The sequence below is a fragment of the Notolepis coatsorum genome (assembly GCF_963971535.1).
Source record: "Notolepis coatsorum genome assembly, chromosome: 13".
NCBI lineage: Eukaryota > Metazoa > Chordata > Actinopteri > Aulopiformes > Paralepididae > Notolepis > Notolepis coatsorum.
The window spans coordinates 89,947,725-89,967,974 of NC_140177.1; the positions used below are offsets into that span (position 1 = coordinate 89,947,725).

Genomic DNA, 20,250 nt, shown 5'->3' on the forward strand with positions numbered 1-20,250 from the left:
ACTCCTCACCTTCAAAGCCCTCCACAGCCTGGCCCCCCCCTACCTGACTGATCTCCTTCTCCCCTACCGCCCAACCCGTTCCCTCCGGTCCTCCTCCACTGCCTCCCTCACTGTCCCGACATCCAAGCTCAAAAACTTCGGAGATCGGGCCTTCTCTCGCACTGCACCCCGACTCTGGAACTCCCTCCCCCAGTCCATCAGAGACTCCCCTACACTCTCCACCTTCAAAGCTCGCCTCAAAACCCACCTGTTCTCCCTTGCCTTCAACCCCCCCCACCCCTAAACCCCCCCCTCCCCTCCAACCTGATCGATATGTCTCTAGTCTTTTTTTTTGTGCCATCAGGCTGTCTCCCCCGTTCCCCCCATGGTCTCATGTTCCTTTGTTTTTGTTTCTTTGTTGTTTTGTTTTGTTTCTTTGCTTTCGTCTCTTTGTTTGTACCCCTGCTCCCGACTACTGTCAGCGACTTCGGGTTATTGAGAAGCGCTATATAAATTAAATGAATTATTATTATTATTATTAATGTTTTTTTCCAATACAAAATCCCCAGAATTATGAAAAAGCATTTTTTTCAAATCTAAGTGTTGTAGTATAACCAATAGGATACCATTTGCTGATTTGCAGTGATTTTGGTGACACTATACACTGTATGACGTGAAGCTAAAAGCAATTGGTTTTGATAGTTTATCAGTGAGCTGGATACAATCCTACCTGGAGGGGAGGGAACAGATGGTGGAGGTAAACGGTACCCTATCCCCCCCCTCACAGTGAGCTGTGGTGTTCCACAAGGAAGCATACTAGGACCGCTACTATTCCTAATTTATGCAAATGACATGTCGTCAGCTTGTGACTGCAACTTGTTCCTGTTTGGGGACGACTCAGCCCTGCTGGTCTCTGACAAGAACAAGTTACAGGTTGAAAAAGCCCTCAGCTCGGAACTAGGCAAAATCTGCATATGGCTCGCCGACAACAAACTATCATTACACATGGGCAAAACAGAGTCCATTCTCTTCGGTTCAAATAACAAACTCAGCAAGACCGACGGCTTCTCGGTTACAGTGGGTGACAATATTATCACAAGGAAAGATGAAATTACCTACCTGGGTTCCATCCTAGAGGCTAATCTTTCCTGTGACAAAATGGCATCCAATGTAATAAAAAAAGTCAACCAACGAACGCGATTCTTGTACCGGATCTCCTCTCTGGTAAACAAGAATACCCTGAAGACTCTAGCAGGAGCACTCATTCAAGGGTACTACGACTATGCTTGCACCTCATGGTACCAAAGTACCTCAAAGGCACTAAAAAACAAATTACAAACATCTCAAAACAAGCTAGTCAGACTACTGCTTGACCTGACTCCTAGAACCCACCTCACCCCTGCCCACTTTGACAACCTAGGATGGCTTAGAGTAGATGACAGAGTACAGCAACTTGCAATGGGCCTGGTCTACAAGATACACTACGCGACCAAGGTACCCATGTACATGTCAAAATACTTCCCAAAGGCCAGTGAATACCACGATCACAACACCAGAGGGAGCTCCACAAATCATGTAAAACCCAGATTCGGCTCAAACAAGGGACTAAACACGTTTCGCAATTATGCCACATCAATGTGGAACGCCCTACCTAAAGCTGTAAAGGAATGTGAATCACTACCCACTTTCAAAAACACTCTCAAAAAACACCTACGCACTCATAACAGTCCTCCTTAAAAAAGACAAAGACCCCAACGAGTGCGGTAGTTATAGACCTTTAAGCCTCCTCGGAACAGATATCAAACTGTACTCTTAAGGTATTAGCCATCAGATTACAAAAGCATATGACGTCTTTAGTTCACCCGGACCAAACTGGCTTCATAGGAGGCCGCCTGATCACTGAGAACATAAGACGAATACTGCACGTACTTGATGCCGACAAGGAGGACACCATACCTAAGGCGATGCTGTCCCTGGATGCTATGAAGGCCTTTGACAGGCTGGAATGGTCGTATCTGTGGGCAGTGCTAGAAAGGATGGGGTTAGGAAAAGGATTCATCGATATGATTAAAGTATTATACAAAGACCCATCGGCCATGATTACAACAGGCACAATCATCTCCAAAATATTTCCGGTATCACGCTCTGCCAGACAGGGTTGTCCTCTTAGTCCCGGACTGTTCAATCTATCATTAGAGCCTTTAGCACAATATATAAGACAATCCCAATCCATAGAACCAATCGTAATCAAGGGCACACAACAAAAAATGTGTTTATATGCGGACAATGTAATATTGTTCATGCAAAACCCCAACACCACATTGCCTCATCTGCTCAAGTTGATTGAGGACTTTGGTGATTTATCGGGATTTAAGATAAATTGGCCGAAGTCGGCTTTCCTTCCACTTAACACCCCTGCAAAAAAAGATACAACCCTCCCAGGACAGATACCGATGGTAAAACATTTCAGATGCTTGGGAGTGGAAATATTCCCTACCATAAGACAAACGGTGAAGCACAACTACACAAAAATCCAAAACAAAATCAAAGACAACCTTGATAGATGGGCAAAACTTAAAAACACAGTACAAGCACGGATATCAATAGTTAAGATGGATGTACTACCTAAAATCAACTTCTTCTGTTCAATGCTACCGTTACCCCCTCCAGAGGGTTACTGGAAAAGATTACACTCCTCCACATACAAATTTATTTGGAATAACAAACCACCACGTATAAAAAGATCCACCGCACAGAGAAATAAAGCAGATGGTGGCATGGCATTTCCAGATTTTTTCCTATATTTTAAGGCGTACACATTAAGTCCATTGACAACATGGTTTGACTCCCAAGCATTAGCATCCTGGAGAAAAATAGAAGAAAACATAGTAGCCCCACATAGACTGAAGGACATAGCATACACTAAACTACCAATCAAGCACTGTGAACGAAAATTTGGCCCCATAATTACTCATGCGATCCGGATATGGCGTGAATCACAAAAAAAATAATCCTAACCCACAAAAATGGCACAATCATACTCCCTTATTCAATAACAATGCACTCTTAATTGGAAAACGACCTATAAGATTCCCTATATGGGAAGAGCAAGGCATACACTCATTAGGGGATGTTTTTAACAAACAGGGTTTTTGTAGTGATAAAGAAATACGCAAAAAAATGTATCTCACCAAGTCCACATGGCTTTTTCACAAACAGTTAGAGCTATGTTTGAAGTCTCACGGTGTTCCATTAGACAGACCAATTGAACACCACAGATACCACAAATTCTTCTACGCAAGAGAGACATCGAGAGGTTTTGTTTCAGAATTTTATCATCAATTACTAACGTCCTCGTATGAAACCCTCCAACTTGACTCTGTCTGGAGGAGGGATATACCAGACCTGGAAAATGACTTTGATTGGCAAGGAGCCTGGGCAAATGTCCGACTTACATCAAGGAACCCGGATCATCAACAAATCAATCTTAACTATATTCACAGGACATACTTGACTCCTATAAGACTGTGCCGAATGGGGCTTAAACAAGATTCCAAATGCACCCAATGTACAAATGGGGACGAAGGGACATTTATGCACATGTATTGGGACTGCTCACCAGTTAAGGCATTCTGGAAAGATGTGACCCAACAAATATCAAAACTCGTATCTTGGAATATACCTGTACACCCCTCGGTATTACTATTGAATGATGTTTTTGAGTTTGCAGTGAATCCACAGCTAAAGAGATTGGTTTTATCGGGTATCACAGTAGCCAAAAAGCTGATCGCATCACGCTGGTTTCAACCGGAAAAAATGTGCCGTAAAGTTTGGTTTCTTACATATCTCGATGTAATTTACCATGAAATATCTACAGCAAGAATTCTGGGTCTCAATGAATCCAAAATGTCAATGTGGTTAGAAGTGGTGGAGAGAATAAAAGCTAGCTTATAATGGTAGTGTCTGGTTAGGTGCGAGGGATAGTGGAGGTACTTCTCAAGGTGGGGTCCGGGAGGGGGGGGTTCGAGCTGAGCATATGTGTGTAGTTTTTTTTAGATAACAGGTATTAGGGGTATATCTTATATAAGACAACTAACTAAAATGTGAACTCATTGGATGTGCCCTGACAATTAATGCTTGTATATCTTATCGTGTGTTGTCATGTTTGTTTATATGTTTGTTTAAAAAATAATAAAAAAATAAAATACAAAAAAAACACTCTCAAAAAACACCTACGTGAGACTGCAATTTGAAACTGGCCCCTACAAATATCCTAACCTAGTTGTACAGTAAATGACCAAGTAAGGCTTTGTCAGTATTCCAATGTACAGTGTAAAATGTGTGTGTGTCCCCTACCCACCCCCCCCCCCCCCCCCCCCCCCCACCTCCAATGTACAGCCCTCACCCACCCAACCCCACCCCACCCACCCAACCTCCTCCAATGTACAGTTTCTACGCCAAATGTATATACACTCTTTTTCTGGACATTTTTGTATCACAAACAGTACTGTATTTGCAAATCTGATATGTCATAAATGTATAGATGTAGCAGTACTGTCTATCTGTATGTCATGTATGTCATATATGTTATGATGAATTGAAAATGGGGGACCCTGATGTAAACAAGACGAAAGTCTTTCTCTGGTCTGCATCCCCTTAAAAATTGTATGTATTGAGCTGTACTGTACTGTACCCATTCTGCAATATGTTAATAAACTTTTCAATCAATCAATCAATCAATCAATCTTTTTGCAGTGCCTCTTTTCGGTGTTGCACTTTTTAGACGGTCCCTGGCTGCGCACTTGCCTCGTCAAGGCCGACTGCACATATAGATCAATTTATTATTATTATTAAATGTACAGCTCCGAGGCCGGCTCGCCTCGTTTAGGTGAAAGTAAGGTTGTAGCTCATTGTCTACCTTACTACGATAGGAAAGAGGTGTCCTTTGTGTTTTAAAAACATTTCGCTTAAGAATTATTGACGCGGAAATTCGAATCTGTGAATATCTTTCTAACTTTACCTAAGTCTCCCGATTCCGATACAATAAAGCGAGTCTTCATCACAAATCATATTCTCAAAATAATCTGACCGGCAGATATTATTGCTGGCGGACCTATTTCGGCCTGCGAGCCGCCTATTACCGACCACTGCACTGAACTAGGATATCTGTATAACGTGCGTTTAGACAACACTGCTTGGGACAGACCACACAGTCTATTTCCATATTATTAGGCTATTACTTCACATACAATATCATGTCTAAATGAAATGCACAAAACAAAAAATGTATGTATATAACGTTACCCTGGTAATGGTATAGATCTGTATGCATGTGTATTTATTCATAACGTAACGTTATACATATTCGTTAACGTTAGATCGTGAATGGCTTTTACATTGAAAAATGTACTTGTCACGTGGTTCCGTTCTCCATTCTTCACATCAAAAACGAAAAACGAACTATCAAAAGTACACGGCCCATTGTTTACTCCTTTTTTCATTTGATTCTGACACCAAAATACGAAAAACAGCTCCGTATTTCGTTTTTTCGATTTTGGTTTCAAACGGAAATAGGAAAACACCTCGTATTTCAGTTATTTTTTCGTTTTTCCGTTTGAAACGAAAAACGAACTATCAAAACGTACACGGACCCAGCTGGTTGTACCTTCCTAAATTAACCTTTTCTAAATGAACCGCAACATTAATCACTCTTTTTCTTGCCTAACCTTAACCTGACCTTAAAGGTAGAATCTGTAATGCCGTTAAATAGTGATAGGCAAAATGTTCATTTTTTGTTTGTTTTGGTCAGATGTGGATGGAAGTTAAGTATAATTTTCTCCAGACCTCTCTGGGCAGAACCTGATGTGTGGCCAGCAATAGCAACCCCTCTGCTATACACACTCAACTCGAACCCAAACATCAAAACAAAAAAAATCATGTCAACAAAGTGCAGTACGAAGCAGGGCAGTTAGATGTTGCTGTTTGACAGCATTACAGATTCTAAAGTGAGGCCTCCTGAGTCCTGACACATTTGTGAGTCCCAATTAAAACATAAAAATGTGACCTATAAAAACTATAATATGTTGCAACAGTCCAGCGAGAGGTTATTTAAGCAATAGCTCACAACAGGCTGTGGTATATTGTGATTATATTACAGCTAAGGGGCGTTGTTCACCTGCCGTGAAGTGGAGCTATGCAAGCTACAAATGCAATGATTGAATCCTCTAGCCTGAAGTGAACTATTGCTTTTATCAAATGTCACCAAGTAGGCCTATGGCAATATGAATGTAATAGACACATTCCAATTATTCCAACTAAGACCAAGCACCCGTCAGGATGCTTAACACATGCATATTACGGTCATAGACCCTCTTTGTGATTGTAGCATTACTAGAGCTAGCCACTAGTATGCTAGTGAAACCAATTTGACTGTAGTTAGCAAAGCCAAGATATATAACATGCTAGTTGCTCAAATTACCACTCCATTTTGATGCCGTATTGTATCAAATGGAAGGTAAAATAATATCACTGTAGCATTATCAGGTCAGGACAAGAAGCATATGATTGAACCAAAGCTATCTACCTAGCCACAAGAATGCTAGTGGAATAAACCCATTAAACTGCAGTTAGCAATCTAACGTTAGCGGTTTTATGTTCCATTTGATACAACACAGCATCGGAACTAAGTAGTAACATTAGCAACTACAGTAGCATGCTATTGTTGGATTTTCGGGTCCTCAGCCAGTAATCACTTCGTCACCTGTGGTTCCGTGAAGTTTCTGCGTTGTGTTTATCTCTTACTCATCGTACTGACTGATAGCCTCTCTCCCCCCGATGATGCATTCGACTCAGAAGAATTAACGACACACTGGAAACATGATACCTTTCCTTGATGGTGATGTTTATTTCCATAAACATAGCCTCTGTACCAGATGGAAAACAGTTCTGAAAGGTCTTTGAAGGTCTATTGAATTCATTATCTCTACCGATCTCTCCTGCTATCTGTTCGAAGATGGTTGAGGCCTAGTGGTTAGCCAAAAGCCTTCCCTGTTAGCCGAAGCTAGCTACCTCCTGGCCTAGGAGGGTGGAGGAGCCTCTCCACCCACCCCCACCGCTCCAGCTCACTGGTGTCTCTCTGTCAACGTGTTTATGCGTCAGCGTCGTTTCCTAGTCTGACTCAACCCGGAAGAACCGCCAGCTATGAAGTGTATTTCCCTAGCAACGGCTGTGAGCCATAGCAATGACTCTGTCTCCTGTGACCTCTGACCCACTCTAATGTCCTTTCTCTATCTCTCCCCATAGCAACGGCTCTCTCTCTCTCTGACCAAATCTTCCCTACCAGCGGCCTGCTATCTCCTCTGTTGATGTTAACACCTCTGCCGACGACCTTGGCACCCACACACCCTGCTCTGTGGCTCTGTCCCCGTCTAACGTGGAAACACACACTGGCTTTTAAGATCTATAGATCTGCCAGAGTAGATGCTGTCATCTACAGATATTTACGTAGTACACATGTGTTAAAAGCATCCCAATGGGTGCTCTGTCTTTCTCTGACCGCAAGGCATTCTGGATGTGTGCTCCACACCAGGGCTTCTATCCTCTCCTGGTTGCTGTGAAACGTACACTAGCGTATTTATTTTTAGCCCTGCAGGCATGCTACACTTATAACAATATAGTATAGAGTCTGAGCTGTTCAGAGTGTATTCAGACCAAGCTGCCAATGACCCAACTTGAATTGGTTAGACTTGGTAACTAACACTAACATAACACAGCTTAGCCACCAAACAAATAGGAGACAGCTAACACTAGCAGCTGCTATTCATAAGGATAGCATCACATCTGTTATTATTCAAACCATTCATAAATCTGGTATTTTGTATTCTACACTGTTGTGTAGCATCTAACACTAGCTCTTTAGCCAGTTAGCTTGTTGCACTAGCTCCCTGACCAGAAGGCACTCTCGGAGTGAGAAACTGAGACGAAGCCACTACCCGTCAGTCTCTTGCTCTGCCATGATAATCTAAATAATCTAAATAACGCCAAAGCTCAGGTGTTCTGTAGAATTCTGCATGCCCACTGAGAATTGCAGGCACCTTGCAGGAGGACATAAAGGACTCTGTATTTCTGTAGTGATACGTATATATTTTGTACGTATCAGCCTTTTCGTTTTTTGCCTAGAACCTAACTATTTTATATAATATATTCACCTACAGAATAAGTGTAATATTAACGTATAATAATTAGGGCTGTCGGTTTATCGCGTTAATTAGATTAATGAATTACACAGCAAATTATTGCGTTATGAAAATTAACTCAAAATTAATTTAAAAAATATATAAAAATATTGTTTAAGCTTATTCATTCCATAAGAACGTAGAATACACATTTACAGATTTTTAATATGGTCCATTTGCATGTTCTTGGTATCTGATTCTAGGGACATCTATGGATCTCAGGGAATGTATTCCCAGTGTCAGAAATACTGTGTCTGTTACTAGGCTTGAGTAAATTGTAATGAACCAAATGAGAATATCAATACAAAATAATTTTTTTCTTTGACTGTGAATAACACCATGCTAAAATTGACCAGACCTGAAAAATCTAAGCAAATGAATAAATGGAAGATGATTAAACAGAAGGTTTTGTAGATACAGTACTGAATTCTGCCATCCGGACACATGCCATTTGAAATATGATTATAGAATATAGAATATCAGGCCTAAAATGGTTATGCGATTAAAATGCGATTAATTAGATTAATTAATTACAAATCCTGTAATTAATTAGATTTTTTTAATCACCTGACAGCACTAATAATAATGATACCTATTCATTGTATGTATTAATACACCAGTTTGGTTTGTAGGCTAGAGTCTAAAATAAGTTAATTAACATTATTATGTATTATGCATCTAAAAAGGATCATGTGTTATTTACATTTACATTTTGTTATGTCAAAAATGCAAGGCTGATACATACAAAATATACATATCACTACAGAAAGTTATTTGCGTCCTCAACACTCAATTATTGGCACTCATGCAGAATTTGGCATAACACCGACACCCACGTCAGATAGCTGATATCACAACTTGTTTTGGTGTTGGTGGCAGCATAGTCCATTACTATCAGGTATTTTTGTTTAGGTTTAGCAGGTGACTCTTTTTTCAGAGATAATGCACTGCTCAGTCCACTCCACCAGTTGGGACACCAGAGGTCTAGCAGTTGTTACCTCTAACCCTAACAAACTAGTTGCCTAGCTCTTTTCCAGACATGGTACTGAGTGATACTGAATTATACCACGGCTATGAACCAATCAGATTGCTTCATTTGAGCTAGGCTACCCATTTTATAAGTAAGGGATAATACATGACGAGGTGTGCCACGAGGCAAAGCCTCTGCAAAGTGAATTTTTTTTCGATAAGCGCATGAAGTATTAAACATTAAATGTCTATCATCTCTGTGATCGTATAGTGGAAATTACCCTTCATCTCTGCGTTAGTTGCATTTCAATTGAGTTTGGTTGCAGGAAGGAAGCACGGACGAGATGGTTTGAATAAAGCAGCTGTGTTTATTCCATTCCAATAAACACAAACTAGATGAATCAAACAAGTACTGGATTTTCTTTCTATAGCTAAAATCATCGTCTTCGGTTTGGCTGTCGGTCCATGTCTGATCGGCTGGTGCCGCTCAGAGCGTCTTCTCCGGTTTGGTTGTCTCGGCAACACGAGGCCCGTCCTTTGTTTGCTGCTGGTTAGCCCGGCAACCCTGGCCTCAGGATCCTCTCGCTCAGAGCGGAGCGCTCGTTTCGTCTTCTCTCTGGAGCTGCTGCGATCCTGTTTTCTCCCGAGCGTCTGTAGATAAAGACAATTCTCCACCCCTTTTCCCCGCGTCGTCCTGGTGACGATAGCTAGGGGCGTCACTGTTTTCTATTGGCTTAACGTGTTCTCGGCCATTTTGACTCTTTAAAGGGACATGATACTATTTACATCTATAGACTATTCTAAGCATTCTGTTCCCTTTTTATGGAAGTTTTACAGTTCTCGAGGCACTCTGTCCTTCAACAGAAATAGCATACGTGGCTTCTTGATTTAACAGATACAAGTACTTTGTGGTGGTTTCCTTATCCTTATCATTAAGAGATTTTATTCTTTATTTTTACTACAGTTTCTAACAGTCTTTCCTTCAGTTTTGTCCCCATGTAACTTATGTAATTGAACCTTATTTTTGATTGTTTATCATACTGGTTGTATTTCTATTCTCTTAAAGTAATCTTTCTTTGTTTTAGCTTTATTGAACACTCTAAGTATCTTGTTTAGTTTTAACATAAAGGTACTTGTGCTTTGCTTTCCTTAACTTACAAACTAGTAATTATGTCTTGTTCTCTGGTTAACTTGTTAGTTAGTCTGGTTAACTGCAATTAGTTTTTCTCCTTTATTGAAAGCTCAACCAAGGAGGTCCTGGTGACTAGCAGGCGACCAGCTGCTTGGCCCCTCAAGCTAGACCTGTGATCTAATCACCTATTCTAAACAATTGGTTTCCTGCCTGACCTTTTAGTTCCTGGCCTAAGTAAATAAAGCACAGTTGTAATACTTAACTTAGCTGGCCTTCAGGCCCCAGTTTATTGGTCTAAAGTTATTTACGGTGGGTTTTACTCAATCACTATCTCCATTTATGTGGGGGAGGATGCCTGGTGGTCTCCTCTAGAAGCTATGTGAAGACAGAGGATGGTGCAACTATTTTTAGGCGTTGTCCTTTCCCTCTGCCAGAGACAGCTAGAATATTTGATCCACATTCCTTACAACTTACTACTTACAACAGCATGGTCCCTTGTAGTATTGCACATTCCTTGGGAGATTACACATGTTTATTTTGACAATTCACGACATTCCACCCTTGGGGGTTTTATAACCCACATATAGCACTAGTATTTTCTAAATCAAACATGTCTTTAACCGTATATATACCATAACCTTTCTTAAAAAATTCAAGAAATCCACAAATCGCACTACAAAACCCATTTCCGTCTGTACAGTTACAAAATCATCATTCACTCTTTCCCCCCACCCACGTTAAACTCCTCCAGTCACACACATTTTATCAGTTATGTTTAACGACACCATTTCTATTGGAAGGTAATCAGTCAAGAATTTGCTTCCAAATTTATCAGCTTTTTTGTTTCGACTATTTTATCGTGTTTTCTTAGCTTAATGTGTCTGTTTTGTGTAATTGACTCTGCAAGAAAAGATTAATACATTACACCGAAAAGATTAACACTCTAAAAAACCGAGGGAGACTTAAACCAGAAAACATAAATAATTTTTTCTCCCTCGAAAGGACCACTGAGATCTCAATTATAATTAGCTTTCATCCTGCCAGTTATCCCTGTTCAAACCTCCTGAGGTTTTTACTGCTAAATTGTTTTGGTCACAGACATTCCTTTGGATTTTGTGCTAACCACAGTTCCTTCTTGGTTGTGAGCAGCCTTGGTACTGCTCCGGCCTCCACAGAAGGAAATCATTTTCCCTCTGTCCTGTTATTGCTTTTTGGATTTGTTATGTACAACAGACAATTGATTGGAAGATCACATTTTTCCGCTCAGATACTTTCTTCTACTGTTCTGCATTGACAATACACTTTTTCCAAATTAGTTTTCTATATATTCCACGGCTTCTTAGGTTATTTATTCAATTAAAATCACCTTTCTCTCATTCATTTTTGTGCTGTACTATATTACTAGATCAAATATCTCAAGTTCAACACAACACTACACCACCCTTGAGAGTGGAATATCCATTATTACACAATCATACCTTATTTCCAGACAGTTTCCTCGGTCCGGACAGCCAGCTCTTGACGAGACCAATTCACCAACAGACCCTATATGCATGGTAACAAACCACAGTCCCCTTAAACACACATCTCCCACACACTCCGCCAGCCCTCAACAAGCCGGTGCAGAGTCCCCCCATAAGCCAATTATCAATATACATGTCCGCACCCCACATGAAAACTATTTGGCCAATGGCGACCAAAACCTACAGAGCTTACCTATGTACAGAGAACCATGTTTTCCCAACACCACAAATTGCGACACAACCTCCCAGATGCTACATCTGGACTCTCAATGAGCGGAAAACAAAACCATGAACCAGCTCTCGTCCACCCTCCATGTTTCCAGCCCATCATATTAGACATTCCTACCAGTCCCGCTGTGTCACCACCAACCTGCTACCCCTGACCGGCGAGAGATCCCTCCCAGCCCGTCAGTTCCAAAAAAAAAAATAGAGAAAAGAAATGAAAACAAAGAAAAACGCAAAAAAACAAAAAAATTGAGTGTCATAGCAACACACCCATCAAACAGAATCTAACTACCATCTAGAGGCATAAATACCCCCGTAAACACTAAGAAAGAAAAAGAAAAGAAATCAAAAAGAAATAAAATACGTATTAAGTCTCCTTGACCACCCTTGGATCAAGTATGTATAATCACTACTAATCACTCCTGAAGTAGTCCTTTGTTATTACTCTGTCTAATATTAAAAAAAGCTCAATTCTTTCCTGTTTAAAACCAGTTTGTTAGTACGATTAGCTCATGCAATTGCCAGTTACCCCATCCCCTTACAACTCCAACCTACCCTTGTTAGTCTTCCAAGCCGTTTTAGTAACTTGCACACATAATCTAACCATCTAACCTATCTATATATCTTCTTTTCTATTTTTATTCTAATCAGTCGCATTTTTATTCTATTTTATTTATTTATTTTTTCCTGAGCGTTATAGCGTCTCCTGTGCATTTCCACCTCGTTCTATTCAGCCTGTGGCCTTTGCAGACACGACCTCTTTACACACTCCCTTTGAAAATGCCCCAACATCCCGCATACCAGCATGTCTGTCCTCTGATGGACTCTTTCTGAGCCCGCCACCCTTTGCCACATGATCGGGCCAGGTGTCCCAGTTCACCACAACTCCCACAGTATCCCACAGTTCCCGACAGGTCCACCCCTCTCCGGTCCTCTCCTGGCCGGTCCTGCTTTATGGAGGAGAGAGGCACATACCTGTTCTTTTCAGCCTCCGCCCCTCTGGCTTTTTGTTCATCACCATGCCCTCGCTGCTCAGCTCCCCGTTCAGGTAACGGAGCAAGTGACATCTCTTGTTCACTGAGTCCTTGTTCTGCATTACGGAACATAACTTCTAAAATTACATCACTCATGATCTCAGTCTGTTCCGCCAGTTCTCGTTCCAGCATTCCCCTCTCGTGTGTGACTTGGTCAACCGCCAGCTGCTTCTCCACCAGTTTTCTACAGACTGTCTCATGTCTTTCGGACGCTTCCGTGAATGCTCTCTGTCTTTCTGGAGAGAGGCACGTCATCCTCTCTTCCTCCACCCTGGCCCTCGCTGGCTGGCTCCTCGTCACCGGCCCACGCCCCTCATTCTGGCTCTGGTGTTGGGGGACGTCTGGACAAGGGGAACTCGTGGGCTGTGGACACTGTTCGTGTATATTCCCATACCTGCTGTCGGTCCCACGCAACCCCTGTCCAGCCTCTGTTCCAGCCGTACAGCCAGAGTCGACTTCCTGGGACTGCTGTAACAATGCCGCTCTCCTCCGTTGCTTTCTTTGTCCGTTCGTTAAATTGCAGTCACCTGCAATGGACACTCCAGCGTGGATCGGCTCTGGTTGGAGTAAAACAGTTGTCTCTGGTTCTCTCTCCTCAATGACCTCCTGTATTGGAATCAAAGTCATTATTTCAAGTCCCTCTGTCATACTGGTCACCTGAGGGAATTCCATCACCTCCAAATCAATCAGATCAATTTCAGGTATTAATCCTTTATCGGGAGTGTCTGCAAAGGTTGTCAGCATGCTGCCACTACCGGCATTATTTCTTTTCATCGCCCTTCGTTTTTTCTTTTTCTGTTTTTTGATTTGGTTACGCAGTCTATAACGACCTCCTTTTCTATATTTAAATACAAGGTTTTGTAAAGGCCTGAATATCTTTGGCCATTGCTTTTTCACTTTTATTGTGACATTTCCAGTCATTGAAATAGACAGATTGTCTACCTTTGCTATTGTTATTGCATCTAAACCTTTAGTTGCTCCTATCAATGTTTCACCAAGGTGAACCTGCTGTGTATCCGACATTCTCACCACTTTCAAACACTCCTGCAATTACCGTTTGGAAAAACAAGTTTCTCTGTGTCTCAAACTATTTTTACCAACTTGAGTTAAAAATCCGCTTTGACCCTTACAACCTCCTTCCAGTTAAGAGTACTCCCGTTCGGATGCACTCCTTCCCCTACTTGGATGCACCTTTCCCCAAATGAGTTTAGGAGGTGCAAAGCGTGGGACAACCGGTTTTTCAGAGCCGCCTTCAGATTCAGATTCAGATTCAGATTCCTTTATTGAGCCATTTGTGTAAAACACATTGGTAATTGTTGCAGCAATACAGTGTATGCATTCTTTCTTTTTTCACAGTAAACAAACACCAACACAGACAAGAAACGAAAACAGTGCAGTGGGGGATTAATCAATAAATAAAATACATATATATATATATATATATATATATATATATATATATATATATATATATATATATATAAAGTGAAGTGTGCAGAGATCCAGTACGGACTAGTGCAGTGCAGTCAATGTCATTGTGCCAGTGTCACTTGGGGGCAGAGGGGGGGGGGGGGGGGGTACCGAGGGGGGGGGGTTGGGGGGCTGAGGCATTGATCAGCCTGGCGGCTGAGGGGAAGAAGCTCAGTCTGTGTCGAGCTTTCACAGCCTTTGGGATCCTCAGCCTTCTCCCAGAGGGGAGCAGGGTGAAGAGGCTGTGACCGGGGTGGGATGGGTCGGCCATGATCTTTCTCGCCCTCTTCAGCGCCCTGGAGTCATGCAGGGACCTGAGGGAGGGCAGGGGACAGCCGATCACCCTCTCCGCGGAGCGAATCACCCGCTGCAGCTTGGCAAGATCTTTTGCCGCTGCAGCAGGGAACCAGGAGATGATGGAGTGGGTGAGGATGGACTCAATGATGGCCGTGTAGAATTGGGCCATCATGGTCCTCGGCAGTTTATATTTCTTCAACTGCCGGAGGAAGAACATCCTCCCCTGGGCCTTCTTGAGCAGGCCCGTGATGTTGAGCTCCCACTTCAAATCCCGGGAGATGGTCATGCCGAGGAATCGGCATGACTCCACGGAGGTCACCTGAGTGCCTCCCAGTATGATGGGAGGGGGCAGGGCTGCTTTCTTCCTGAAATCCACTACCATCTCCACTGTCTTTTGAGCCTTGCCTCCTACGCCGGCCCCCCTCTCCCCCAACAGGGATACAGGCCATCATAGTCCATCATCAAGTCAGGACCCCAAGCGGCTGACTGTCCGTAGTACCTGTCAGGCACTCAGTTTTGAAACCTACGGTCTGCTCCCCATCCCACTTAGCTATGGGTATGGAAACTTTGACCGTTTTCACCAGCCTAGCCTGTTCACAGCAGGTGCTGTGCCCCCTCCGGCGCACTGCCCCGCTACTAGGTGTGGACCGTCGTCCATGTACCACCCAGTGCCCACATTCACTTACATGCAACGTTTCCTGGGCCGACTAGACGGTAACACAGTAAAATGTTGGTCACCTTCTAGACACGGGGGCCATTCAGTATCTCCCCAGCTACTATAAAAGTAATTTAACGTGCCCACGGAATCTTCAGATTCCACTACCGCCTGTTGTGAGCTAGAGGTTCGGGGTGCCTACCCCCTCCCTAACTCACACTTTCAGATTTTTTTACCGGTGCAGACAGGGATTGATAAATTGCTTATCACTCATACTTATACCAAGGCTTTCAATAGCCGTTATTCCCCAGTTGGTATTGAAATCGTCAGAGCCCCATCTGTCCTGCCGAGCACCTGTGCAGAAAGAAAGAAAAAACACACACACTTAATCTCAGTGGCATTTCCCTTTTCATTCCATCAATATTTTTACGTATTGGAAATGTCGGGCATCTCTATACTAATATTTTTAGAGAGATTTGGCGTGGTTTATTTGAACATAACGACACAGCCTTAGCTTTGCTTTTGTCCGTTCATCCAATCGGAAAAACTGGATGTTCCAATCCCTTGTGTGTTCCTCTCACACGATTCTCTGAGGAATACAGATTTGCATCAACCTCTCCCGTCCGTTGGTAGGTTGATGGTCCTTTTTTAGACAATGAGAATTAGTTCCACACAGCCTATCAATTGTATAAATCTTTCTGGTAAATATGGTCATTCATCTGTTCAAATTTCTTTTTGCCTTGATGCATTTGTCATTCTGATCCCATAAAATACTTTAAATGACAACCTCAGCGTAATGACTATGTGTATATGTAATGTTAACCTCTCCTTCTTGCTTTCTCTGTTTGCTTCTCAAAACCTACTATGGAAATCACAAATTTTACTTCTCCCTACATTACAATCAACATTTACATCTTCACATTTCATCTCCTACTTCATACAACATTTACATAATTAATAAATACATCTCCCCTTCAACACCAAACAATCCTGCCTGGTGGTCTCCTCTAGAAGCTATGTGAAGACAGAGGATGGTGCAACTATTTTTAGGCGTTGTCCTTCCCCTCTGCCAGAGACAGCTAGAATATTTGATCCACATTCCTTACAACGTACCACTTACAACAGCATGGTCCCTTGTAGTATTGCACATTCCTTGGGAGATTACACATGTTTATTTTGACAATTCACGACATTCACACCTCAGAATGTATTATCCTGCTTAGAAGATGGCCAGTTGCCAACGACAAAAATATGTGCCATTTACTCCTCTTTTCTATATTAAAATATAAAGAAATATGTTATTTATGCTTTTCTCACTGCTGACTTTCATTATAGTCCCTCTGTGCCACTTTATCACCTGCATGACAACTTTTCACTTGACTGGTTGTAGCCACCAAACAAACAAACTTAGGAGAGAGCTAACGCTAGCAGCTGCTATTCATAAGGATAGCATCCTTGCATCACATCTATTATTATTCCAGTTTTATTCCAGTTTAGTTGAAAAAGCAAACTGTATGCTAGCCAGCTTTTCCTTCAATAACTTTGCCTACGGTTGACAAAACCGGTGAATATGATCTGACAGTATGTTTGACAAAGCGCTAGCTGGACCAGCTGGTCACCAGGGTACAAGTGCATTCATTTTTAACTGCAATGAGGCTCCAATCGTGCAGTATATCTGAAATTAATCAACAGTTCTCCAGCCAATCAAAATTGAGTATTCACAATGCAATACATCTTGTACAATTGCTCAATTGTAGGTGAACGATTGCTAACAATTGAAAAATCCTCTCCTCACAGAAATCTTACCTGGTCACTTCCTGCATGCTCATAGTACTGGCTATGAATCTATATGCTGTGGGCAAGGAGGTGCTCCAGATTATCCAGAAGGTACAGCACATAATTCATTCATACACAAAGTATTAACCATTGATGCAAATATAAACTTTTCATCAATGATAATATGATGGGGTGCAAATGACAATATATATATTTTATTTTTTACATAAACTATGTCTCTTACAGTTTGACTGAATAATTAGTCAACAGTGACTGTCCACTGGATTTGAATGGAAATCCATGGTAGTGGTTGGCAGTCTGAAAATAATCTGAGGCACTCTGATTATGAGTTTATAAAACTCTTTTATTCAATCATGGATAAACCAACTCTCAGAGAGTCTTCATCAGGGTATAAGGTACAATGTAGACAGGTGTCCAATTGAAAACTCTGCTCCTTAAAGAAACCACATACAAGATTGATTGATTGATTGATTGATTGATTGATTGATTGATTGATTGATTGATTGAAAACTTTATTAACAGATTGCAGAATGGGTACAATACAGTACGGCTCAATACAAACAATTGTTAAGGGGATGCAGACCAGAAGAATACTTTCGTCTTGTTTACATCAGGGTCCCCCATTTTCAATTCATCATGACATTTATGACATACATGACATACAGATATACAGTACTGTTTCATCCAGACATTTATTATGACATACCAGATATACAAATATGCAGTACTGTTTAAGAGAAAGAGATCATAATAAATATATATACATTAGAGGGGGAAGAAACTGTACATTGGGGTGGGTGGGGGGCAGGGCTGGACTGGGACCAAAAATCGACCCTGGCATTTTTGGCCCAGACCGGCCCACCATAATCGGTCGGACACCACCCACCAGTACACCATCCTTGCGGTCCCCTTAAATATGCGTACCTACTGTACTATTCCCCCAAACCACTACAAAGCTGGGTAGTAAGTGCCATGGACAAGTGTACCAGTGCAAGTGGACCAGTGTACTCACTCGCTCTTGGCTGAATCTTGTTTTGGATGGTGATGTAAAAACATCTGCATCATAGCAGGCTCAGGATGGGCAAAGTAGTCTATAGCCTGTTCATCCCTGTCTCTCTCCTCCACAACCTGGCTTGACTAGGCATAAGGAGAGAGAGATGATTACAATTAACTGGTACATTCAGGTCCAGAATTGTTGGAATTCCCTGACAAAGATGTGCAAAAAGCTGTACAATTTAAACAATACCATACTGGTAATGAGCAAATAGTTGTTTATTCAATTAATGCATGGAGCTGTTCTATATTATTTCATTTGATACTAACTACTCAGTTCATACAGATTTCAAGTATTCAAATATCAATGATGAATATTGCATAAGGTTTACACAGTTAATATATCACCTTTTTGTTTTATATTCATGTTCAGAGAGGAGTAATAGTTAGCTAGTTAAAGCTTTGTATGTGATTTATATGGCAATTAAATCAATGGTGTGCTTGTTTGTTTGGGGAGTTTGACCTACAGTTAATGTGCCTACCACATGAAGGTGCATGCTCAATGGACAGCACAAAAACAATTTGTGTAGGTGGAGACTAGAGCTACAACACATAGTAAAAAGTTATAAGAGTAAGTAATCCATACCATATATATCCTAATAGTTACCTTATTACCATACTTGGCTGAAAATAAACTTTGCTGCCTGTTGTGAATGTGTTTTTCCCTGTAGGCTAATACATAAGGCATACATTTTTGCAGTTGAGCAAAACATTTGCAGTTGAGTAGGCTATGTGCTGTGCTTTTATTTTTGTATGTCTTCCATCGAGGACCACCTTGGAAATAAGTGTTTTAATTAATGCTTTTAGGTGATATCCTCAGGAATACAAATGGCCAAGATAATTCGTTTTTATGATGTGTTTTAAATTTCCAAATAAAAATCTAATCAAATAAAAAAAGCAGTTTTTGCAGTTGAGCTACAGGTGTTGTATATTATACAGCCTTTTCATGGATCTTTATCAAGGGAACCCTTATCCTAGTAGTTGGGTCATCTGTGGCACTTCCGTGACCATGGAGAGCGAAGGTCCGTTTCTCAATGGATTTGTCATCTAGGAGGGTTAATAAACAAATGTAGCCGGGGTGTATTTAAAAAATAATAAAAAAGGCAGGGACAATTTGTGAGAGACCAAAATCCAAAATGGCTGCCGTGGAAATGAACGTTTTAATGGTTTGACCTACAATGATGCACAATACATGGTACCAGCCCCCTCTCAGTCATGTACCAGCCAGCCCCCTCTCAGTCATGTACCAGCCAGCCCCCTCTCAGTCACGTGTACCAGTCCCCTCTCAGTCCTGTATACCAGCCCCCTCTCAGTTATGTACCAGCCCCCTCTCAGTTCTGTATACCAGCCCCCTCTCAGTCATCTACCAGCCCCCTCTCAGTCATCTACCAGCCCCCTCTCAGTCATCTACCAGCCCCTTCTCAGTCATCTACCAGCCAGACCCCTCTCAGTCCTGTATACCAGCCCCCTCTCAGTCCTGTATACCAGCCCCCTCTCAGTCATGTACCAGCCCCCTCTCAGTCATCTACCAGCCCCCTCTCAGTCATGTACCAGCCAGCCCCCTCGCAGGCATGTACCAGCCAGCCCCCTCTCAGTCATGTACAGTGATGCCACAGATTACTTGTAAAAGTAATCTGATTACTGATTACTGATTACTCCTTTAAAAAGTAATCTAGTTACTTTACTGATTACTTGATTATCAGAGTGACTTAGTTACTTTGAAAGTAACTAGGTTACGAAGTTGTCGTCGTCCCCCCTGCTGCTGCCACAACATAAGAATGACAAAAAAGAATTTAGTAAAATGTACACAGTTTGAGTAAAATGTACTAATAGGGCAGGTAGGCCTATCTATAGATCTATAGATTTCACAAAAGATAAATGG

The 20,250-nt window shown here is 41.8% G+C and overlaps 1 protein-coding gene across 1 annotated transcript in view; it reads left to right on the forward strand.

Moving 5' to 3' along the window:
• trpa1a (transient receptor potential cation channel, subfamily A, member 1a) overlaps positions 1-20,250 on the forward strand; it is a gene marked incomplete at both ends in the record, with an annotated part of 132,351 nt that overhangs the window by 81,648 nt on the left and 30,453 nt on the right. The window contains one exon of the mRNA XM_084327736.1: positions 17,316-17,405. Within this exon, the coding sequence (XP_084183862.1) occupies positions 17,316-17,405 (90 nt within the window). The remainder of the gene's footprint in view (positions 1-17,315; positions 17,406-20,250) is intronic.